The sequence below is a fragment of the Gnatocerus cornutus genome, chromosome 7, assembly GCF_029298725.1.
Source record: "Gnatocerus cornutus isolate USDA-ARS CGAHR chromosome 7, icGnaCorn1.1, whole genome shotgun sequence".
Classification (NCBI taxonomy): domain Eukaryota; kingdom Metazoa; phylum Arthropoda; class Insecta; order Coleoptera; family Tenebrionidae; genus Gnatocerus; species Gnatocerus cornutus.
The window spans coordinates 10,779,345-10,804,381 of record NC_142239.1 but is presented as its reverse complement, the minus strand read 5'-3'; the positions used below and the strand labels follow the sequence as shown (position 1 = coordinate 10,804,381).

General features: G+C 38.1%; 3 protein-coding genes across 4 annotated transcripts; 2 read left to right on the top strand and 1 right to left on the bottom strand.

The window, feature by feature from the left end:
* Positions 1-1,342: 1,342 nt before the first annotated feature.
* Positions 1,343-24,676, bottom strand: LOC148170888 (uncharacterized). Of its 2 annotated transcripts, none has more exons than XM_088040629.1 (9): positions 24,566-24,676; positions 8,489-8,585; positions 7,122-8,344; positions 6,854-7,077; positions 6,483-6,614; positions 6,305-6,373; positions 6,117-6,248; positions 2,253-4,711; positions 1,343-1,655 (listed from the first exon to the last, which is right to left on the bottom strand). In XM_088040629.1, the coding sequence occupies exons 3-8, from the start codon at positions 8,330-8,332 to the stop codon at positions 2,316-2,318; spliced, it is 4,164 nt and encodes a 1,387-aa protein (XP_087896755.1). In that variant the 5' UTR covers positions 8,333-8,344; positions 8,489-8,585; positions 24,566-24,676; the 3' UTR covers positions 1,343-1,655; positions 2,253-2,315. The 2 variants fall into 2 exon arrangements, with proteins under 2 accessions (XP_087896755.1, XP_087896756.1); XM_088040630.1 differs by having other exon boundaries at positions 6,854-7,056.
* On the top strand, positions 8,828-9,860 carry LOC148170890 (uncharacterized). The gene is made up of 2 exons (XM_088042267.1): positions 8,828-8,839; positions 8,889-9,860. The coding sequence occupies exons 1-2, from the start codon at positions 8,828-8,830 to the stop codon at positions 9,858-9,860; spliced, it is 984 nt and encodes a 327-aa protein (XP_087898393.1).
* On the top strand, positions 11,403-12,359 carry LOC148170889 (uncharacterized). Its single transcript, XM_088042265.1, has 3 exons — positions 11,403-11,425; positions 11,496-11,511; positions 11,559-12,359. Exons 1-3 carry the CDS (start codon positions 11,403-11,405, stop codon positions 12,357-12,359), a joined length of 840 nt encoding a protein of 279 aa, XP_087898391.1.
* Positions 24,677-25,037: the final 361 nt, after the last annotated feature.

Sequence of the window (25,037 nt, the reverse complement as noted above, 5' to 3'; positions counted from 1 at the left end):
ACTTTTGAAGCAACTAAAATGCAGTGCTGCCAACACACTTTGAACTCCAAAGTTTAATTAATTACGTAACCATGATACACAAAAAATTTTATATCAAAATTAGCAAATGTCAAATTCTAGGGGAACAATGATGCCAACCCTGTGCCCTGTGACATTAAAATTTTCAAAGTTCAAGATTCCAACATTAAAAAAAGAAATAACTGTCAGGTTATGTAATAATTACTCTAAAAAACACTTTTTTCTATTAATTCGGACCTCAGGAATAAGAATCTGGTGTCGCTTTTTCGAACCGGCGCTTGGTTAATTTGTTATCGATTTTTAAAGTTTTAGGTTATATGACGCACGTCACTTTTATCTTCTGACCACGTGATCGATTTTCAACATTTTCAAACTGAATTTTCTCGAAAACTATTGGAGTTATTGAGAAACAAACTGCAGAAATTAGGATTTAGGAGTCTAAAATTATGCTGTTGACTAAGTTTTATCTTGATCTGAAAACTTTCGTATTTTTCGGCCAAAATCGAACAAAGTGGTTAGTTCATGGTTTTTTTTCGATTTTCGACAAAAACTAAAATTCTTTAAAAACAAATTTTTCTATTAATTCGAACCTCAAAAGCAAGAATCTGGTGTCGCTGTTTCGATCCGACGCGTCATTAATTTTTTATCGATTTTTAAAGTTTCTATTGTATGACGCACGACGCTTCTATCTTCCAGTCGCACAATTTCCACTGGACTTGTAACTGTCAAAAATACTTTTCTTTGATTGGTTGATCCAAAATTACAAGCGTAGTGTATAATTGGTGGCTTATTTAAACAAGATTTAGGCGCAATTAACAATTTTTTTAGAAATCGCAAAACATGAAATTACAATGAAATACCAGCCAATCTGCACTAACAATACCAAAAACAACTTATTGCTGATGCTTATACAATTTGGTGACAATCTGACAAATGTGTTAAACGACCAATCACAAAGCCGCATTTTAAATTTGGCGCTTACAAAAAATAGAATTAAGATTTTCAAAAATTGATTTTTTGCCGCAAATGAGTATTACAAATGGGATGAAAAGTGACGAAGGAGCACAAATAGAACTTTTTCGTACCGTGAGTTAAAATTGCCAATAGAATTAGCTCAAGTACAGTGAGTTCTCAGTTATTTTCAAAATCTATTTAAGAATTTAGAAGCTTACCATTTTGAAGAAGTTGTTGAGTCAAAGACCACTCCACGACTAAATATCGCAATAAAAACTGCAAACCAAGCAGTGGAAGTTGACCTACTAAAGACTTAAACAAAGTGTCGCAAATTGCAAATTCCCTCAGTCATCAGTATGTCAAAAGAGACTTAATTAAATATGTTTATTTAAAAATATGTTACATAAATAATACATAGTTAAGTATACAACAACGTAGAGACACTTTATATACAACAGCATCAAGAAAAAGTGCACGCTTAAGTAGTTTTGAGATAAAACGTAACAATCCTTGCAAGATTTGATTAATTTTCAAAATAACCGAAACGGGGAAACAAATCTTACGCTCAGATGAAAATGAGTCTAAGCAAAAACAGCAAAAAAAGCTCATTTCGACAACGACGTTGTGATGAGAAATCTGAATCCTTTTGTCATCATGACCTTACAGATCTGATTGGTCGGGACCTAAAACATAAGAAGGTGATTTTAATTGGGGGGTTTACAGACAGAGGTTTATTAAATTTGGGATTTTATTTGCATTTGAAACAGAGTAACTATGGTTTAGCCGGTTAATGGAATTAAAATCGTCACAAATCCAAACATGCTGACACAAAATGTATGAAAATGCTGAATTAGTCCAAACTCCATTAATTTGTTAAGGATCTCTATAAGCAAACTACACCTTTCTATTAATGAAATTATAACAAGGGGGTAAAACTGGAAGTCACTATCTTATCTAACCAAGCCTCGGTCACAGAGTGTTAATTGATTAAAACTTTTAGTGGTCTAACAGGTGCTCGGGATCAACGCATAGTGACTAAGTCAAATGCAAATAAAACCGTTTTATTAAGGTGGAGTTTACTCCATAGAGATAAGAATTTAAACATTGGACCTTCCAGGAATCTACTCTGCAATTTCCCAATCATAATTTCCTTGATAGATTACTGGACCAATGCAGTTTAGCGCCTACCAGTCAGAAAAAAAAGAAAACGCTACAAAATAAAAGTCTACACGGTACAGTAGAAAAAGGCAAAAATAAGACCAATTCAATTAATTAGCTACCTCATCGCAAAACCGGGTCCGTGTCAATAAAACAATTTCGATAAATCCGCCTCCTCGTTTCGCTCAAGAAGCACTCGTAACCTCGCTGGGTTCAAGGGATTTATCGGGAGATTCGCGGGACTCTTCCATCAGCTTCAACAGCTCTTGATGGACGTTTTTGGAACTTAGGATTTTCGGACATTTCGCCAACAACCCGGCTATCGCTCCAGGTTTATTACCACCGGAATGTTCTTGTAACAGTTTGAAAGCCTTCGACGGCAAAATGTCGTAATTCTCGTTGTACAAAGCGTCGCTCCAAGAATCGTAATATTGCTTGTAATCATTGTAAAACTCTTGCGGAGTCTGTGCGGGCGTCGAACTCTCCGTGCTCCGCATCGGCGACAAGAAACTACTATCAGGAGTGGAAAGATCATCGTACTCTTCCATGAGGATTCTTCGCGCGGCGGCTTGCAGCTTCTCCCGAGGGACGTTCCGGAACATGTGACCTTTCTTCTTCTTGAGGATGCTCTTCACTAGTTCCGAAACGAGTTTGTCGGTCACTGGGGAACCTGGAGATGTTATGCCGCTGGAGGAGAAACTTTCATCACTGGCGGTGTTCAGAGGGAGGGTTAACTGGTCGCGACGCGGCGGCGGCGCCGCCGCCTCTTCCTTCTCAACCACCGGCTCCTCCTCTGGCTCGTCTTCCTCCCCTTCACACACTTCTTGCAACAACTTGAAGAGTCGCGAGTGGGTGGCCGCGCGCTGATACCGCGTCATCTTCTTCAGCTCTGGGAACTCCTCGTTATCTGAGATGTGTCTACTCATGTCGGAAGTGACTCCTGAGTCTCCTTCCTCCTCACTAAACTCTTCGAAAGATTTAACACTGCTCTTCGTCGACGTGGTTTTACTCCGCGACACTTTGGGTTTCGGCTCGCATTCCTTCAAAGCTTCGCGTTTGTTGTTAATACTATCTTTAAGCGCCTGGATGCGCTCTTTGATGGACAACGGCTCTTTCTCCTCCTGAGTGTTATTATTAACATCGTTCTCTTTCTCGTCATCACTGTCGTCTTCACTTTCTTCTTCGGAAGACTCGGAATCTTCCTGCTTCTGCGAGCTCTTACTCGAGCTACTATCACTAGAGCTAGTAGAACTCGCATCGTCTTCACTCTCTTTCTTCACTGTTGCTTCTTCTTCCGCTTTGAACGGCTCGTACTTCTTCGGCCGAACTGGAAGAACATCGTCGTCTTTATTCAAAATTCCCCACCAGTCCTGTTCTTCCTCGTCCTTCGCTTCTGGAATATCTTCGTCATCTTCTTCATCACTAGCATTAATCACAGCTTCGTTTTCCGGTTCGGTGTTTTTCTCCCCCGGAGTTGAGATGGTGAAGGACGCAAACGTGTCCTCACCATCGACTTTAATTTCGCTCTCGCCCACTGTTACAGTGGTGACTTCTTCATTTTCGGTCACCTCGACCTTGAACTTCAGAGGTAGTTTCACGCTGACGGCAACCGAATTCTCTTCGTCTTCATCCTCACTTTTATCGGCGATGGTGGTGGAGTCGCTGAGCACGCTGCACTCGCGCCTGGAGTCGCTTCTTTCACTCTCCTCGTAGATGACGCTCAGTTGGTGAGGAATCGTCTCGTCTTCAGCGTTGTACGACACCGAGTCATCATTCTCTTCGGTTTCGTCGTTTTGCTCTTCCTCGGAGTTCTGTTCTTCGTCGTAAACTCTGATGTCTTTGACTGATCGGATGGCTTGGAGTCCGTTTGAGGTGCGGTTTGGTTGAGCGCATTCTTCTTCGGTTTCGACTTCAGTCTCTGAACCGGAGTCGGAGGAATCGTCTTCTTGGTCTACTTCTTGAGGTAGAGTGGGTGTTGTTAACACTTTCGGCGTTTTGGAGTCTTCGCGCTCCGGTTCTTCTCTTTCGTGTTTGATTTTTTGGCTAAAATACGCCATTTCGTCCGTGGAGGAGTATCCAGCTACGTCATCGGTTTCTGTTTCATAGTACGGATAAGGGGAGTAAACAGGGGGGTACCCATAATAGTAGTAGTACGGGTCCCAATATGGGGGGTACTGGTACGGCGATGGGGGCGGCGGAGCGAAATTTTGTTGCGTGTCTTCAGTATTTTCTGGGTAATTCCCCCAATCCTCCTCCTTGTTTGGAGTTGGGGGGTAGTAAGGCGGGTAGTACCCCCACGGTAAAGGCGTATTTCTTGCAGTGCTACTATCTGATTCAATATCGGGGGTGCGTAGGGGTCGCTGCATGTACGGATATGGCGACGGGGGTGGATAATACCCCCAAAACGGCACGGGGGTTTGGCGAATGTCCTTATCATTACTTTCGTTTTGTTCTTGGGGGTAATAATAGTTATAGTAATAGTCGGGCCAGTATGGGGGATAAGGGGGAGGGTAGTTGGGGTCGTAACCCCACTGGGGATACGAGGAGGGGTCGTAGTTTTCGTTAACTTCATTGGCATTGGCTACAACAAAATTTTCTTGTTCAAATTCGACTGTCCGCAAAAATTTGGGGTAGGCTTCAAAAAATCATTTATTTATCAGAGATCTTTAGAATTTCATTGGGGAGCAGTTGCTAGTGAAGTTAGCCACACAAAGCAAGGTCTTCATCTAATTTGAGTTGGTTTAGGTTGCGAATGTCCACCCAAGGTCACGAATTTTTAAATTTTTGTCGTGTGATTCGTTCCTGTTGCAAATGTTGCAATCGCGGTGTCCCGTGAATTTTAGTTTTAGGGTACAAAAGACGATCGTCGTAGTAATGTGTCAAAATTAAATTTGTTTCTTCTCGTTATTAAACAGCAGTCGAATTTTATTATTTATTTGGACCATCTCTAAGGGCTCGCATTAATTAATTAGGTAACTTTAATCGATACACAGCAAATTTCATGTCAGAATGGCAAATGTCAAATTCTGGGGGACAATTATGCCAACCTTATCGTCTCAAAATTTCCAACGCTAATTCATCAAGATTCCAATTTCAAATAGAAAAATAGTTGTCAAAATGGATATTTTTAATCTAAACCGACTTTAGATTGATGACTTTTCCGGCGCATCCATCATTTTTGATATACCAAAACATTCTAAAAGCGACTTATTGCGTATTAATTCATTAATAATAGGCAGAGCTACCAACAGTATTCGAATTTCAAGGCTAACTTGCAACGCTAATGACAACACATCAGTGATTTTTTTATTCTGCAGAATATTTTGTAGGCGCCAAATTTAAAATGCGGCATTGTGATTGGTTTAGCATGGTTACCTACAATGATTTTCTAAACCTACCTAAACCGCAGTTGCTGCGGAATGTTAAACAAGAACTGTCAAAATTAACGTGTAAAGCCTGATTTACACCCAAGAATTTTCGAAAATTTTTTATAGAAGAGTAAACTGTCAGCAATGAGCAATAAATAATAAACCTTAAATAAAAAAATAGCTGTCAAAATGCACAATTGCAACCCAAATCGACTGTAGTTTGGTGACTTTTTCCGGCGCATCCACCATTTTTGCCAGCTCAAAAAATTGCTATAAATTCTAAAAGCAACTTATTGTGCAAGCTAACTTGCAACGCTAATGACAGCAAATCAGTGTTTTTTATTCTGCAGAGAATGTTTTGTACATCCGATCGTCTTTTGTACCCCAAAACCCAACTCACACAATAAAAATTTAAAAATTTGTGACCTTGAGACTTTGCAACCTAAACCAACTAAAAAAAAAATGTTTTGAGTTGCAACTTCCTTGCAGCCGCCCCGATGAGGAATGATCAAGATAGTTAGTTGAACTAAGAATGAGTACCATGCGCTCAGTCTTCCTCTGTAGTTCGAACTTTCTCTTCCCGTAAATTTTGCCGGCTTTTGGAGGTCAGAGACTTACCACAATTGTCAGGCGCAGTCATTGCCTGTAAAATCTTGAAGGACCTGCTCGGGATGGCACTTCCTGTGTACTTTTTAGGCTCTGGGACAGTCTGCTCGCTTGGATGGACGTAGTTCTTCGGCTGATCATCTCCTTTTACACCAAAAGATTGGTAAACAAACTAGTTTTGGTAATACAACGATACTCACTTTCTATTTGAATTGGTATGTTTCTAACTTGAGGAGTTCTGTTTCCTGGTGGTGCGGGTCCGCGTGAAACTGCACAAAACAATGTGAAGAGGATAAAACGAAATTCACTGAAGCTAGTCGGGTTAGAATAAGCGAAAAGAAAAACTGTTAAAACTCCCACAAGCGGCAAAGTTCGTACCATTGGCACCCATAGGAGTATCAGTGGATCCATCAGTCATTGATTGAAGAAGTTTAAAAGCTTTTGACGGGATAGCAGGACCCCGATATCTAGGGTCCACTTCGTTATGAAGGGAAGTATCATCGTCTACACCTAAAGAGTTAAGCGTTAATGAAAAGTTAAGCGTGGTCTTCCTAATCCCTAATTGACAGTGTACTAAAAGGAAGAGAAGCGACAGAAACCCGACACCTAATTATAAAAGTTTTTATAGTACCGCTTTCATCGAGTATTCTAAAAACTCGGGATGGTATGAGTCCGCCTCTATATCTCGGGTCTTCCTCCTCTTTAACAACACTATCATTACCAGTGTCTTCAGCGGTGTTGGCACTTACCTTGCTTGAATCTATTCATTAATTCCCTATCACCATCAGACAACTTCAACTTCCTCATTTGATCCACTGGAACGTTCTGTTGAAACTGCTGGGGATATCGCGGTCCGTGTTCAATGACTGGAGCATCCTCGTCCTCTTCTTCACCTTCAGTTTGCGTGATCTTCTGGAGAACTTTGAACGAGTTTGATTGAGGTGGCCCCCAACTTTGTTGGCGATTCAAAGATCTACAACGTGAAAATAACTCACGAACCAATAAGTCTTCGCTTACCTGTCGTTCCCAGGAGTTACAGGAGTTGTAGGCTTCGCAGGCGTCCTTCTTTCGATCTGTACAGGTATAAGAACGGCTCCCTGAGCATCAACTCTCGGCTGTTGCTGTTGGCGAGTCGGTGGCGGTCCTGGGTGTTGAAACACCAATGGCTGAGTAACATAAACAGCGTTCGGGGCTGATTGTTGTTGTTGAACCGGAGGTGAAGCTGCCGATTCTTTCTTAGCCCACGGAGGAAGTTCCTCTGACTGTTTCTGTTGCTTCTGCCACGGTCTTGGTGCTTCTTTCAGAGTGGGAGTCCCTGGAGACTGGACTTGCGGAGATTGCGGATCTCGTTTTGGAGGAGGCGGAGGACTCGTCACCCCCACTTGATGGTTGATTGGGGGGATGTAAAGCGACCCCAAATGAGCAGTACTCGTCTTAACTTGCTCCTCTTGACTAGGAACCCTCTCGATAACTTTCGGTTGGTACCTCTGCGGCTCTGGTGATTGCTGCTCGCTCCTTTCGATGATCTTAGGCTGATATCTTGGAGGTTCTTGTTGAGTCGGCGGAGACCACTGTTGTTGCGGAGGTGGAGGCGCCCACTGCTGCTGTGGAGAAGGCGTCCACGCTTGTTGCACCGGCGCCCACTGTTGCTGATTCTGCTGCGGCCACCTCGGCCCTTGTGGAGAAACCGGCGTCTTCTGCTGCACCGGCGGCGTCTTCAGACTCTTCCCCCCATAAATCTCATCCATGAAGGTACTCCTCGGTGATGGCCCCCCAGTCTTCCTCAAAATCGCCATCGGATTATCAGGAATAATCTTCGTCATATCCGGTCTTTCCAAAACTTGATTCTCCGACGTGACCACTTTCTGCGTTGGCAAAGGTTGACTTGGTGGAGGTGGTGGTGGCGGGATGTTAGCAGGAGGCGGTGGTGGAGGGGGTGGAGGACCGGTTCTTGGTCCCGGTGGAGGTGGCGGCGGACCAGTGGGAAACACCTGGACGTGCATTTGGGGTTGCATCGCCGCTAAAGCTGATGGGGGCAAAGGTCCAGATGGTTGTTGGGGGACCGGTCTGGGGGCTTCAGGAGCACCGGTGTAATTAGCGTTGCGTTCTATTCTTCGGGCCATTCGGGGAGATTTGATTTCGGAGAGATCGATGCCTCCGGGGGTGTAAGTAAAGGGCTTTTTGTCTTGTTTCATCATGGCGTTTTGGACGCATGGCGGAGGGTCCATCTTTGTTTGTATCTGCAAGAGTTCAATGTTAATTAAGAGAGTTAATGACGTGCAGATCTATGAAGCATATCAAACATCCTAACAGCTTAAGTAACTGGTTTAATTGACCAACAGCTCGAAGAAGATTGCTTGAGGTTTAACCAACGAACTCCTTACCTCTGAATCGAGTTTAGCACACTGAGGTCCTTTCGACGGCGCGTGTTTTTCTCCAAAACCTTCTAAACCAGGGCCTCCAGGGAGCCTCGACTGCTGCCTGCAAAAAAAATAACAATAACTCTTCTTCCTCAATTAATTAGAAATCAACGCTTTCATTAATCGTTGATCTTATCAATACACACTAGTGCGTGTAATTAACAACTGAAGATTACTTCTTCGTGGCGTGTTAACGTGAATAATTCGTGCGTAAAATCTGTTTTTTTCTTTCCCTATAAATACTTTGATGGGCGCTGCAACGACCATTCTCAGCTTGGTTTGCTTATCTCTAAGACAGGCAACATGGGAGCTTTGGTGAGAATACTTCTTCGTGTTAACACGTTAATTAATGTCTTTCTTTCAGGTGATAGCGAGTGTGTTCTTGTTAAGTCTTGCAGCTATAGAAGCTAAGAGTTTGTCAGGAGATGAACCAGTCGGTTTAGCTTATGTAGCGAGAAGCATGGCAGTGGCACCGGAAGTACACAGCGCGTCGCCTCCAGCAGACCAAAGATCGATAGCAACATCAACTAATTATCTACCAATTACGAAGACGTTTCAATACTCTGGTTTTAGACCTAGTTATGGGATTTTCGCACCTCCGCCTTACCAGTACGAGGCAGAATACTCCACAGAGACCAAAGACGATGAGTTCGAAAACAAAGAACAATTCCTGGGGGATCTTCAAGGGTACACCCACTATAAAACCTCGAATAGTTTTAATGTAGAAGGTCCTCATCAGCTCGAAACTATCAACACGAAGAGTTACCACAAAGAAGTAGAACCTTACGATGTCGAAGGCTTTTCCCACGACCACGGCCACGATGAAGAACACGCCGAAGTCCATTACCACCAACACAAACACGTCCACAAGCACAACCACAAACAAGAACACGTTCATAAACACCAAGGGCAGCACCAGCATCAACATGGACACAAACACCAACACCAGGGACAACACAATCATAAGCATGTTGGCCAACATAAGCACCAACATCAAGGGAAACACGTGCACAGTCATAACGGGAATCATGAGCACAAGCATAATGGGGCGCATCAACACAGTCATCATGGAGACCACAAGCATGATCATAGTCATCATGGGGAACATAAGCACAGTCATCATCATGGACACAAGCATTCGCATCATGGCGATCATAAACATCAGCATCATCAGGATCATAAGCATGATCATCACCATGATCATAGTCATCATGGGAGTCACAAGCATCAGCATCATCATAAAGGGTCGCACAAGCATCAGCACTCGCATAAGCATGAGGGGAAGCATCATCATGGGCATAAACACTCGCATAAGCATGGGCACCACAAGCATTGATAATGTTTTTGTTTTTGGATTTTATCGTCTGTTTTGTTTTATCCTGAATAAAGTTTGATTTTAACTAATGAGTGGATCTTGCAATTCAATCCCATTTTCTGGTTAAAATATGTCTTGGCGAAGAAAGATGCGAAGGCGAAAAACAGAGAGTTTAATTGGCTAGTGGCCCATAGAAAGTCAAATTATATATTCCTAGTCAAGTAAAAAAGTTTTATTATTGATTAACTATAGTTGATTTAGGTTACAAATTCTATTTATGTTCCTGTTGCAAATGTTGCAATGGTGGTGTTGTGTGAGTCGGGTTTTGGGGTACAAAAGACGATCGTGTAAGTTCCGGCAATGTAAACTCTAATCACAGCACTTCAGTGTTTTTTTTATTCTGCAGAAAATGTTTTGCAGGCGCCAAATTTAAAATGCGACTCTATGATTGGTTTAGTATGGCGACTTACAATGATTTTCTAAACCGCAGTAGCTGCGGAAAGTCAAACCAGAACTATCAAAATTGACGTGTAAAGCCTGATTTAAACCTAAAAATGTTTGAAAATTTTATACGAGAGTGAACTGACAGCAATGAGCAATGAACAAGGAACCTTAAATAAATAAAATAATTGTCAAAATGGACAATTGCAACGCAACCTAAATCAAATCGACTGTAGTTTGGTGATTTTTTCCAGCACATCCACCATTTTTGAGAGTTCAAAAAATTGCTCAAAATTCTAGAACCCAAAGCGACTCTATGCGAAAATGACAGTCGATTAAGATAACAAAGTTGGCGTTACTGTCCCTCCAGAATTTGACATCTTTTAATTTTAACATGAAAATTACTTACACGATGGTCTTTTGTACCCCAAATTGACAATTAAATTTGTTGCCAACCTGGTCATCCTAAAATTTCCAAAATTAATTAAAAAATAAAAATTTTAACCATAAATAAATAAAACCGTCTAAGAATTGGCTACAAGTTTATCAATTTACAAAAAGCGACGTTTACTAAGCGGGCTATGGAATCTGAAGTCTGTTGGTAGCCCTGTCAAAGCATGTCCTTATTTATCTAAAGAAACGTGAGTGTTGACACTTCCAAAATGTCAAACTTCCAGGGCTTCCAACCTCTCGCAACTTTAAAGCCTCCAGGACACCATTTTATGATATTTCGATAAAAACTCCACTTTGGGTGGAAATAAGCGTTATATTAACAATCGGTGATGGTAAAATAAAAACGAAGGAATTTTAGTACTGCTTCGAGCATCGATTTTTCCCGTTAATTTCCATAAACGCTCTCTTCTCTCTGAGCAATTATGGTGAAAACGTAACAAGGAAATTTTATCGATAAATGATTGATGAACTAATTAAATTTATTCACAATTAAAGTACGCACTCGTCTGAGCATTTTTAATAACAATCGAGCGTTTATTAAGTTAATAAGTTCTTCATCAATACCCACAATAAGAGCGTTCTTGAGACAAAAGCAGGAAAGATACCGAAGAGCTAAGCACCGGATAGTTAATGAATGCACATGCATTTTGGTAATTCGTGCGTAAAACGATGGAAATCGTTGGAGGGATCGAGTTATAAAAAGTCGCTGGTGGAAGAAATCTTCACTCTCAGCTTGGATCGCTGCTAAAGACGTAAATTTAGCACCATGGGAGCCAACGTGAGAGAAATAACAGTGTCGAGTTTTTATCAAAAGTTCTGTTTCAGGTGTTGGCGCTTTTTGCAACAATTCTCTTGAGAGAGTTCGCTGGAGGTGTTACTGTAGCTGAAGAACCTGGGTACTTTCAATATGTGCAAGAGCAGCCGACGTTTGATAGTTTCCAGTTCGTTCAACAGGGCTCTGCGGACTTCTTTCAGCATCCGCTGGTTTCGCATTATCACACTCAACCGACGAAGAAGGTAGACTACAACGAAGAGATCGCCCACAGAGATGACCACTATGAAGATGACTACGCGGAAGAGAAGTACTCTCTTGAGAAGCCATCGTACGAATCGTCCAAGAAGAAGAAGGAAGTTCATTACCACAAGCACAGTCACATTCATGAGCACAATCATAAACAGGAACATGTTCACAAACACAAACAGGATCACGCGCACTCTCATAAGCATGGGCACAATCACGCAGGCAAGCATTCTCATGATCATGCGGGACAGCATGATCACAGTCATCAAGAGACGGGGCAACATAAACATGAAGATCAACACAAGCATTCTCATCATGGAGATCATAAGCATGATCATAAATCGGAGCATAGTCATGGGCATCAGCATGGTGATAAGCATGAGCATAAACAGGATCATTCGCATGATCATGGACATCATAGTAGTCACGGCCATGATCATCATCACGGGAACTCCCATCAGCATTCGCATGATCATAAGGAAGATGGTAAGCATAGTCATCATCACGATGGGATCAGTTCGCACAACCACCAACATAAGCATGGGCACAGCGGCCACCACGACCACAAGCATGGGCATAAGCATAGTCACGGCCATAAGCATTAATCCTTCGTGTCGGTTTTATTGTTCTTATTGGAATGTTTTAAGAAATAAACGATTTTATTAGTTTTATGTCGTGTGAGACTTTTTCTAATAATGTTTTCAGATCGACACGAAACTTTAGTCGTGGTAGTAATTGGTACCCCTGAATCTATTTCTGGTATCAGTTCTTTGTTATCTGTGAGATTTTCCGAGAAAATTCAATTTAAAATCTCGAAAATTCAATTTTTCGCGGCGAGTCAAATGTCAACGTGTGTCCCAAGCTAGGACACACGGCGGAGACCAGGCGCGACCTAACTTCACCCCAAAGTTTAAATAAATATTAATTCTACGACAACCAACTCCTGAATCTCAAATCAGAGTTCAAATTCGTTCTCCTGAGGTTCAAATTGATAAGAAGAGTATTTTACTGCTTTTATTTAGACGGAAAATCGTAATATCAAATAAAAGTTTAAAAAATTGATAAAAAATTAACGGAGCGTCGGATCAAAAAAGCGACGCCAGATTCTTGCTCCCGATGTACAAATTGATAGAAAAAGTCGGTTTAAAAAAAAAATAATATTTGCCAAAATCGCCAAAAATCCATGAACTAACCCCTTTGAACTTTTTTTGGCGAAAAACACGAAAGTTTTTACATCAACCCGAAACTTTGCACAGAGGATTATTTGGCATTTCTGCATTCATTTTTGGTCTCTATTCCTCGCTATCTGTGCGATTTTTTAAGAGAATTGAAATTGAAAATCTCGAAATTTGATTTCGCGGCATCGAGCAAAATGTCAACCAGGGCCACAGCTAGGACATACGGCAAAGACCACGCGCGATCTAACTTCAGACCTAACGTTTAAACAAATATTAATTAAACGACAACCAAGATCTGAATCTCAAATCAAACGTCAGATTCTTTTTCTTGAGGTCTAAATTGATAAGGAGAGAATTTTTCTGCTTTTATTTTGACCGAAAAAAGTCAAAGCTGTCAACATAGCCGAGTGGAGACTTACGTCAAGAGATCTGTCCTGTCTTTAGACACATTCATTTTAAATATTAAATAAAATAATAACCAAGTTGTTAATGTTAAATCAGAGTTCAGATTCTTTTTCCTAAGGTACAAATTGATAAAAAAAGTATTTTTCTGCGTTTATTTTCACCGAAAAAATTCAAGTCAAATAAAAGTTTAAAAAATTAATAAAAAAATAACAGAGCGTCGGATCGAAAAAGCGGCGCCAGATTCTTGCTCCTGAGATCCAAATTGATGGAAAAAGTTGGTTTCAAAAAAATTTTAATTTTTGTCGAAATGGCCAAAAATCCATGAATTAACTAACCCCTTTGAACTTTTTTTGGCGAAAAACACGAAAGTTTTCAGATCGACACGAAACTCTGCACAGAGCATAATTCGGCATTTCTGCATCCATTGCTGGTCTCTGTTCCTCACTATCTGTGAGATTTTCCGAGAAAATGCAAATTAAATATCTCAAAATTTGATTTCCCGGCTTTGCGTGAAATGTCAACAAGTGCTCGAAGCTACGACATACGTCAAGGACCTGTCCTATTTTTAGATACAATTTTACACATTAAATGTTAAATAATACGATTACCAAGTCGTCGATGTTGAATCAGAGTTCAAATTCTTTTTCCTAAGGTTCATTTTGACAAACAAAGAAGTTTATTGTATTTATTTACACCAAAAAAATCAAGTCGTGAAGTCAACATTAAAAAAATCGATTAAAATTGAACGAAGGGCCGAAGCGGGAAATCTGTTTCAAGATTCTTATTCCTGAGGTCCGAATTGATGAAAAAATTCGCGTTTCGGAAGATTTTAGGATTAGCAAACATTAATCCTTCATAGTCCGTTTTATTGTTCTCATTGGAATGTCTTAAGAAACATAACTTCACGTTGGTGTTAATGAAACCGTCGCCTTTCCGCCGCAGATATTCGAATTCTTGTTCAGGTTCCTAAACCAGACTGTGTGGGTGTATTAAAATGCGGCTGGCTAGACAGATTTATGCCGTTGGTGCTTTGCAGTATTGTTGGAAAAAAATCGGGTTAGTCACCGAGTTCTATGACATTACATGAAGAAGTTACGACACACATAAATTCTTTGTTGGTCTACAATGAAACCGAACAGAATCTGGGATGTGAAGACGGAAAAACAATCGTCTGGAATTCAAGGTTCGTCGTATGAAATACGACGCGAGCAAACAATGCAGATTTGAAAAATGCAGAGTTGTTTTACGAGAAATTGTACCATCTGACATGCTGGTTGCCAACGAATAATACAGAAAATTGTAAATTTTTTCACACTGTTGCAGTTCTGCATTCTTCCAACTAGAATCATTACTTTTGTGAGTGTTATTGGCAATTTGCAGCGCTCGAATGACATATAGGGTAAACAACTGACGGACATTTCAACTATCTAAACTGTAATTTGTGCATTTGGTCTAATAACATTAACGGTGCAGGCAGATTTCATTTCTTACAAGAGGTAGAGGTAACAACTCGACACCTATCTCATTTGAATGTTGCATGTGACACCATTAAGCTAATTGCGGTAAAATTCGATGTAATTATTCCGATTGTGCACTTAAGAAGCAAGTTCCGTTGTCCTTGTGTTGTCAGTATTTATGGAAAAATGCTACTTTATGTGCTGGTATTGTCGAGGTTTTTCCATTGCCTCCAATTAATAATACTACTGGATAAAAATCGGGGTATTGCAAACAAGCAAATAAAGTTTGAGTAATTTGTTCTAAAGTTATTCATTTTATTATATTTTACGATTATTAATAAACTTGACATTTGCTGGTGGCGCCATCTATTAATTAAAATTTGCATGTATCCATTACAGGTATCTAATTTATCCCTTTCAAATTTTGCGGATGTGTAATGTTTTGTAAACCATTAAATTCTCTGCAGGAAAGTTGGATGAGCTTGCAAATATCCACTTTGAGATTAATTTTTTTATTTACGTTGCTGCCAGTCCACTTTTCTTTGAAAATTTTCGAAAATTCTTGAGTGTAAATCAAGCTTTATGTCAATTTTGATTAATAGATGGCTCCACAACAAAATGTCAACTTTAGCATTGTGTAATTCGCCCTGGTAAACCAATCACAGAGTCGCATTTTAAAATTTGGCGCCTACAAACAATTGTCTGCAGGACAAAAATACTGATGTGCTGTCATTAGCGTTTCAAATTAGCTTTGAGATTCGAATACTGTTGGTATCCCTGCCTATCATTAATGAACTAATGCGAAATAAGTCGTTTTTAGATTTTTATCAATTTTTGGCTGTCAAAAATGGTGGATGCGCCGGATAAAAAGTCGCCAAACTGCGTCGGTTTAAGTTACAATTGCCCATTTTGATAGTTATTTTTTTACTTAAAGTTCATTGTTCATTGCTATGAAAATAATTGAAAATTCTTGGGTGTAAATCAGGCTTTACCCGTCAATTTTGACATTCCGCAGCAATTGCAGTTGAGAAAATCATTGTAACGCGTCCTGCTAAACCAATCACAGAACCGCATTTTAAATTTGGCGCCTACAAAAGGTTCTCTGCCGGATAAAAATATTAACGTGCTGTCATTAGCGTCCAAGTTAGCTTTAAAATTCGAATACTGTTGGTAGCCCTGCATATTTTTAATGAATTGATGCGTAGTAAGTCGCAGTTCGCTTTTAGCAGTTTTAGGAATATTTTGGGCTGTCAAAAATGGTGGATGCGCCGGAAAAGTCACCAATTTACAGTCATTTTAGATTGCAATTGTCCATTTTGACAATAATTTTTTCATTTAAGGTCCATTGTTCATTGCTTCATTGTGGAATTCGCCCTGCTAGACCAATCACAGAGTGGCATTTTAAATTTGCCGCCTACAAAACATTTTATGCAGAATTAAAAAACACTGATGTGCTGTTATTAGCAAGTTAGCTTTGAAATTCGAATTCTGTTGGTATAAAATAATAAAATAACCCCAGTTACTGACAACCCTGTCAACCCATTTCGCGTAGGAATAGTGTTTTTAGTGTATTTTGTACCATAATTTGCTGCCAACCTATATGTCAACTGTCGAAATCTCCCAATCTCTCACCGGATATACTATATCTCCGCCTATTTATTGCGCAATAAGTCGCTTTTTGAATTTTTACCAATTTTTGGGCTGTCAAAAATGGTGGATGCGCCAGAAAAGTCACCAATCTACAGTTGGCTTGGATCGCAAATGTCCACTTTGACAGCTATTTTTTTATAGTTTATCCGGTGAGAGATTGGGATATTTCGACAGTTGACATATAGGTTGGTAGCAAATTATGCTACAAAATACGCTAAAAACACTAAATTCCTACGCGAAATGGGTTGACAGGGTTGTCAGTAACTGGGGTTATTTTGTTATTTTAAATTTCGCGCGTTTGGTACACTTTTTATCGCGTAGATTTAGTGACTTTTCTGTCATTCAATCTCTCAGCGTACAAACTATATTTAAAGTTGAAATCTTGATAAATTATCTTCGGAGATTTTAAGACAACCAAGTTGGTATCATTGTCCCCCAGAATTTGACATCGGACATTTTGACATGAAATTTGCTCTGTATTCATTAGTGCGTCTTCCAAGTGAAGTGAAATTTCCTTCAGATGCAAATACTCTTTAAAAATGGTAAGAAACAAACTGAATTTTGAACATTACATTGGCAGAACTTACACGATAGTCTTTTGTACCCTAAAACAGGGACGAATTACACGATGTAAATTTTAAAATTTGTGACCTTGGGTGATATTATTTGCAACGCGATTTTGTCACTTTTTGCAATTTATTTTGATCAGATGGAGTTGTCTTTAGCAATCTAATTACAAAAATCCTTTATGCATATCTCCATGTTTTGAGAAAAAAAAAATTATGGGCGAAATTCATTATTGTCCACGTTTTGTATGGAAAATTTAGCAACAAAAACCGTCGTGCTTATCGCGTTCTTATGAATAACGACACCATAAAGCTTAAATTTGCAGACAATTGACGTAAATGGCATAGAAATGAAGCCGCCACACGTGTTGGCATCAGAAATCCTCTCCACTATAAATATCGGACAAGATCAAACCGATGAACGAGGTCGCAACCTGTATTTAGTCCGCCTCACCTACATCTTGTAATTAGCACAAAGCGAAGCAAAGCACCCGTTAAAAAACCAATCAATTTCACCTGAACCATTGTCAAAATCGCAAAATCTCACACTTTCGCCAGTCAAAACCGCTTAAAAAACCTACTTTGCACCGTCTGGTGGTCTGGAGAAGCGCCGTCGCCGTCGTGACCGAGTTGGCTTTAACAGTCGGAAGCGGATGAATTTTCAGTCTTACACTTCGCGGGTTATTTTGAGCACGGCGTGCACGAATTAAACGTACACACAAATGTTTACCAAAATTAGAGCATTTGTCGCGCGTCGCTGCACGGAATTTACAACACTGACACACGCAAAGGTACGGCTCAACTGCCAAACGTGAGGTTTGGTGCCGCTCCAAGAAGCCTTGGAGATGTCCATCTGGTAAACACTTGCCGTATATGGGGATTCAATGTCGAAAGAAATCTCGTTTTCGATACGACTTTCATTGGGACGCGCATTTTTTGACCAAAACGAAGCGAAGAAAGTCGAGAAAAAACGCGAAAGTTCGAGGAAAAGTGCGAGATGGGAATTGGTTCAGGCAAAATAAACGTGGATCTCGGCATAATTTGAATAAGGCTGCTTGCTTTGTACTCAAAATTGCAAAAATTACATATATCCGAATAGAAAAATTGAAAAATTTTGGTTCGTCTTGATAATGAAAATTTTTAAAATGCGTCCCTGTTGCTCAAAACATTTGAAATTTGAAACAGAGAATAAACTAGTCATAAGTAGTAATTTCTCAAAATTTCATTGTCCTGCCATCAAAATTGCAAAAATTACAGGTCCGAATAGGAAATATTGAAAAATTTTGGCTCGTCTTAGAAATGAAAATTTCTAAAATCCGTCCCTGTTGCTCAAAAAATTTAAACCTTGAAACAGACAATAAACTAGTCATAATTAGTACTCTCTCTAAATTTCATTGTCGTACCATCAAAATTGCAAAAATTACAGATCCGAATAGAAAATATTGAAACATTTTGACTCGTCTTGAAAATGAAAATTTTTAAAATCCTTCCCTGTTGCTCAAAAAATTTGAACTTTGGAACAGACAATAATCTAGTCACAATTAGTAATCTCTCTAAATGTCATTGCCTTGCCATCAAAACTACAAAAATTACAGGTCCGAATAGAAAATATTGAAAAATTTTGGTTCGTCTTGAAAATGAAAATTTCTAAAATGCGTCCCTGTTGCTCAAAACATTTGAAATTTGAAACAGAGAATAAACTCGTCATAGGTAGTAATTTCTCAAAATTTCATTGTCCTGCCATCAAAATTGCAAAAATTACAGGTTCGAATAGAAAATATTGAAAAATTTTGGCTCGTCTTAAAAATGAAAATTTCTAAAAAAAAAAAATTTGAAATTTAGAATAGACAATAAACAGGCCATAAGTAGTAATCTCTCCAAATTTCATTGTCTTGCTAGCAAAACGACAAAGATTACAGGTCCGAATAGAAAATATTGAAAAATTTTGGCTCGTCTTAAAAATGAAAATTTCTAAAATCCGTCCCTGTTGCTCAAAAAAGTTAAACCTTGAAACAGACAATAAACTAGTCATAATTAGTACTCTCTCTAAATTTCATTGTCGTACCATCAAAATTGCAAAAATTACAGATCCGAATAGAAAATATTGAAAAATTTTGACTCGTCTTGAAAATGAAAATTTTTAAAAACCGTCCCTGTTGCTCAAAAAATTTAAACTTTGAAACAGACAATAAACTAGTCACAATTAGTACTCTCTCTAAATTTCATTGTCGTACCATCAAAATTGCAAAAATTACAGATCCGAATAGAAAATATTGAAAAATTTTGACTCGTCTTGAAAATGAAAATTTTTAAAATCCTTCCCTGTTGCTCAAAAAATTTGAACTTTGGAACAGACAATAATCTAGTCTTAATTAGTAATCTCTCTAAATGTCATTGCCTCGCCATCAAAACTACAAAAATTACAGGTCCGAATAGAAAATATTGAAAAATTTTGGTTCGTCTTGAAAATGAAAATTTCTAAAATGCGTCCCTGTTGCTCAAAAAATTTGAAATTTGGAACAGATAATAAACTAGTCATAAATAGTAATTTCTCAAAATTTCATTGTCCTGCTATCAAAATTGCAAAAATTACAGGTCCGAATAGAAAATATTGAAAAATTTTGATTCGTCTTGAAAATGAAAATTTTTAAAATCCGTCCCTGTTGCTCAAAAAATTATGAAATTTGAAATACACAATAAACTAGTCATAAATCTCTCCAGATTTCATTGTCCTGCCGTCAAAAATGCAAAAATTACAGACCCGAATAAAAAATATATATAAATTTTGGCTCGTCTTGAAAATGAAAATTTTTAAAATCCGTCCCTGTTGCTCAAAAAATTATGAAATTTGAAATACACAATAAACTATGTAGTAATAAATCTCTCCAGATTTCATTGTCCTGCCCCCAAAATTGCAAAAACTACAGGTCCGAATAGAAAATATTGAAAAATTTTGGCTCATCTTGAAAATGAAAATTTCTAAAATCCGTCCCTGTTGCTTAAAAAAATTGAATTTTGGAACAGACGATAAACTAGTCATAACTAGTAATTTTTCCAAATTTCATTGTCCTGCCCCCAAAATTGCAAAAACTACAGGCCCGAATAGAAAATATTGAAAAATTTTGGCTTATCTTGAAAATGAAAATTTTTAAAATCCGTCCCTGTTGCTCAAAGATTTGGAACTTTAGAACAGAAAATAAACTAGTTATAATTAGTAATCTCTCCAAATTTCATTGTCCTGCCATCAAAATTACAAAAATTACAGATCCGAATAGAAAATATTGAAAAATTTTGGTTCGTCTTGAAAATGAAAACTTCTAAAATCCGTCCCTGTTGCTCAAAAAAATTTAACTTTAGAACAGACAATAAACTAGTTATAATTAGTAATCTCTCCAAATTTCATTGTTCTGCCATCAAAATTGCAAAAATTACAGGTCCGAATAGAAAATATTGAAAATTTTTGACTCATCTTGAAAATGAAAATTTCTAAAATCCGTCCCTGTTGCTTAAAAAAATTGAACTTTGGAACAGACAATAAACTAGTCATAGATAGTAATTTTTCCAAATTTCATTGTCCTGCCCCCAAAATTGCAAAAACTACAGGTTCGAATAGAAAATATTGAAAAATTTTGGCTCATCTTGAAAATGAAAATTTTTAAAATCCGTCCCTGTTGCTCAAAGATTTGGAACTTTAGAACAGAAAATAAACTAGTTATAATTAGTAATCTCTCCAAATTTCATTGTCCTGCCATCAAAATTACAAAAATTACAGATCCGAATAGAAAATATTGAAAAATTTTGGCTCGTCTTGAAAATGAAAATTTTTCAAATCCGTCCCTGTTGCTCGAAAAAATTTGAAATTTGAAATAAACAATAAATTATTCATAAGTAGTCATCTCTCTTTTGACATTTTGTTTGGAACAATAAAATGAACGTTCACACAAAAAACAGCCTTATGGGAATTATTTTTTGAAATTTTGGTGTCTATTTTGCCTGGACTAAATGGAAATTTGCGGAAAAACACTTTTGAATTGCTCGGCGAATTTATAGAGCACAAGACTTTTTCAATATAATTGCAGCATCGTTTAAATTTAGCGCAGAATAATTACCAATAAGCGATTATTTTAAGCAAAACGCGTCAAAATAGAACGTTGATGGTTAAACTCATCAGCTCAATTTAGCCAGGGATGCCCCATTTTTCATTAAAGTGGGTTAAAGTCGACAAGCCCACAACGAACACAAAGTCTAGACAATTTACTGTCGTTATTGTCAACTCGGCTATAAAATTCGCATCGATAAGTTCGATGGTTTTATGACACTTCCTGGATAACGAACGAGTCGACCCTGGACTTATTATTTATGGATTTGTGGGTGTCTTAATGAGGGTACGCCGCTGGTTCTGTCATTTTTTCAAAAAGAAAGTTTATAACTTCAGAGTTCATAATCTATTTACGTTTGTTGCTTCAAGGTGGTGAAGTTGAAGACATGAAAAGAATTTGTTCATAGCTCGGAGAAACCGAAATAAACCAAACAAAATTTTGGGAAATCTCTCAACAACAAACTCCATCGCCAGAAAGTCACAATTAATTAAACGTGGCGTGACCTTAAGAAAGAGTTTCCTCTACCTTCAAATTTATATGCGCATTTTACGATTTGGCAACTTTACATGGAACAACTGTAAACTTTTATAAATTTGTATGTTTGATCCTAAACAAAACCTCGTTCCCAAACATCTAAACATTTATTTCAATGGTTTTCTATTTATTTTAATTCTGGCTGACCTCTTTGGAGATATATGGTCATAGAGGAGCAATGAATAATTGGATAAACGCGCGTTTATAACGAGAGGAATTTTTGGAAAATTTAGTTTGGAGTTTGTAATAAAATGGCGAATGTGGTTGTAGTGGGATTGAAATTCAAAAAAGAAATCTTTATTAGTGTGGTTTTTATAACAAAAAATGCTCTCGAAAAGCCAATTGGATAGAAACCTTTTGTTCATTGGCTGCGTGTCTTATTTATTTGTTGAAGCTGATTAAAACTTATGTCCGAAAAATTTCTAAAATTGATCTCTGTTGCTCAAAAAATTTGGGATTTGGAACAAATAATTAGCAAGTCATAAATAGTAATCTCTCCAAATTTCATTCCCCTAGTAGCAAAACTACGAAAATTACAGGTCCGAATTGAAAATATTGAACATTTTTGGCTCGACTTGAAAACGAAAATTTCTAAAATCCGTCCTTGTTATTCAAAAAATTCGATCAACAGATCAAAAGTAGTCATCTTCCGAAATTTCATTGCTCTAGTATCAAAAATATTGGAAATTTTTAGCCCGTCTTAAAATTGAAAATTTCTTAAATCCATCCCTATTGTACAAAAAAATTGAGATTTAGTCCAGATAGTCAGCAAGTTAGAAATAGTATTCTCTGGAAATTTCATTGTCGTAGCATCAAAAATACTAAAGTTACAGGTCCGGATTTAAAAAAAAATTAAATTTAAGTTTTTAGCTCGTCTTGAAAATGGAAATCAGTTCCGTTTAAACAGAAAATGAATAAAACATAAATAGTTATTTCTTTAAATTTTATTGCCTTGGCATCAAAATTATGAAAATTACAAGTCCGAATAAAAAATATTGAAAATTTTTGGCTCACTTTAAAAATGAACTAGTTATAACTAGTAATTTCTTCGCATTTCATTGGCTTGGCATTAAAAATATGAAAATTACAGGTTCGAATGGAAAATATTAAAAATTTATGGCTCGTCTTAAAAACGAAAATTTCTAAAATCCGTCCCTGCTGTTCAAAAAATGTAAGATTTGGAACAGGCACTCAACAGACCAAAGATAGTAATCTCCATAAATTTTATTGCCCTAGTATCAAAACTACGAAAATTTCAGGTCCGAATGGAAAATATTGAAAAATTTTTCTCGTCTTCAAAATGAAAATTTTTAAAATCCGTCCCTGTTGCTCAAAAAATTTGAAATTTGGTGCAGATAGTTAAAATGTTAGTGATAGTAACTTCTCAAAATTTCATTCCGCTAGTGTCAAAACTACTGAAGTTACAGGCCCGAATAGAAAATATCGAAAATTTTTGACCCGTCTTGAAAACGAAAATTTCTAAAATCCATCCCTGTTCGAAAAATTTGTGATTTGAAACAGGCATTCAGCAGATCAAAGATAGTAATCTCCCCAAATTTCATTGCCCTACCATCAAAACTACGAAAATTACAGGTCCGCATGGAAAATATTGAAAATTTTTGCCTCGCCTTGAAAATAAAAACTTTTAAAACCCGTCCCTGTCATTCAAAAAATTTGAAATTTAAAACAGACACTTAACAGATCAAAACTAGTAATCTCCCCAAATTTCATTGCCCTACCATCAAAACCACGAAAATTACAAATCCGAATGGAAAATACTGTAAAGTTTTGGCTCGTCGCATCTAAATTCGTCCAAAGTAAAACTAAAAATACCAACTCCAAGTACTTTTATTAGAGTGAATTAATTTCAATCTGGCAAAGCCACCAAAAAAATCAACATAATTAAAGAGCTCCATTCAGCACAGAATGCAGTGAAGTGCCAGTTTATCCCTCATCCAATTTAAAAAATGCCGTTTCAACACAATATGCGTGAAGTGAATGTGAATTTCTGCCTTGGGCGCAATGCAATCGGTCAATAGTTCTAGATCATATTTTCGCAATAAGTCACCACTTAACTTACAAGAGTTTCGAATTTTAAATAAATGCGATAAATTATAAAGAATTAGTTGCGTTCGGACGTGGGTTTGGTTCGGAGTGACAGGACGAAGATAGTTTCTGTGGGTGTTATATCCCAAAACAATAGAGAATCTGAGGTTGACGGTCTGGGTGTTATTCTTATAGATGTACCAAGTCAAAAAACAATTCAATGTTAACAATAAAAAGTACCGAAAACTTCACCGCATTCATCCATGAACCTTTAATTTATTGTCGTGGTAAAAATGAAAGTAAACTTCTTTGGTGTTGATGATGACCAACAAAAGATTATGTAAAAGAGTGGAATTCCAGAGAACCAGAAAGATGCGTAAGAGGCTTGACGCAACGTCTGTGAAAGTCGGCCGAAATTAGACGGACTTTAATTTAAATAAAATATGAAACGACAATTAAAAATTGGAAATCACAAAACAAAAACGACAGTCATTTAGATCCGGAAGTGGCGCTCAAAACTTCGACCTCCTTGAAATAACTAGAGGCGATTTGTTATTTTTGGTTTACGCCGAAAGCTTCTGACGTTTACGCCGATGGTGATGGATAGCCATTACAAAATGGCGATAAAATAGCAATCCTAAGCTGGTTAATTAAGACGAAGTAATTTAAGTAGTCCCTGGACCGCCATCTTGAAAGTGGATTTTTGATTCTCAGGCCAAACTTTTGAATCCAATTCACTCAAAATCAAGAACTTCGTTTAAAGCCGAACTATTCTAGAACCCTCGCTGCTTAAATTCCGTTTTTTTCCGAAAACCCCAAAATCAGTGATCCAAGCACTCCAACACTCAGTAATTAAAACAGCACAAAAAACTCACCTAAATTATGCCAATGCCAACAAAGTCTCTAAAACTAAAGTCTCAAAATAGCAGCATTTCGCATAAAAACTGACATTTGGCGCAATGATTCACATTGCATGATCGCGCCGAAGATTCCCGACCAATTCCTAGCACCGACGTGTCTAAATTTGGAAATGGACGCGTCCCGACGCTTTCATTTCCACATTAAAACGTCATTATCATCGACCACGTGACGCTTGGAGACAATAACCGCCCGTCTTTGGCATTTAGCGTTGGTCGCGTTTCAGAAAATCTTCCTGAAATTTGCGAGTTTCAGACTTTGAAGCGCCATCTGTGAGAGCGCGTCGGAAGCAACAGCTGAAATGTCGGCGCGCGGTTATTAATATTTCAGTGGCGGACTATTATATTCCTGCAACGGGCGGTTTAATGACATTCTAGAATGTCAGACTGTGTAAATCCCAGGAGAAAGCGCCGGTAGATCCACACCTCC

What these genes read in the sequence shown, in the direction of transcription:
- LOC148170888 (XM_088040629.1), bottom strand. Translation starts at nt 8,332, where the DNA reads ATGGACCCTCCGCCATGCGTCCAAAACGCCATGATGAAACAAGACAAA. An exon ending in AATGAATAGATTCAAGCAAG is followed by an intron (nt 6,615 to 6,853) that starts GTAAGTGCCAAC and finishes TTAACTCTTTAG; the next exon opens with GTGTAGACGATGATACTTCC. An exon ending in TACTCCTATGGGTGCCAATG is followed by an intron (nt 6,374 to 6,482) that starts GTACGAACTTTG and finishes TGTTTTGTGCAG; the next exon opens with TTTCACGCGGACCCGCACCA.
- LOC148170889 (XM_088042265.1), top strand. Translation starts at nt 11,403, where the DNA reads ATGGAAATCGTTGGAGGGATCGA.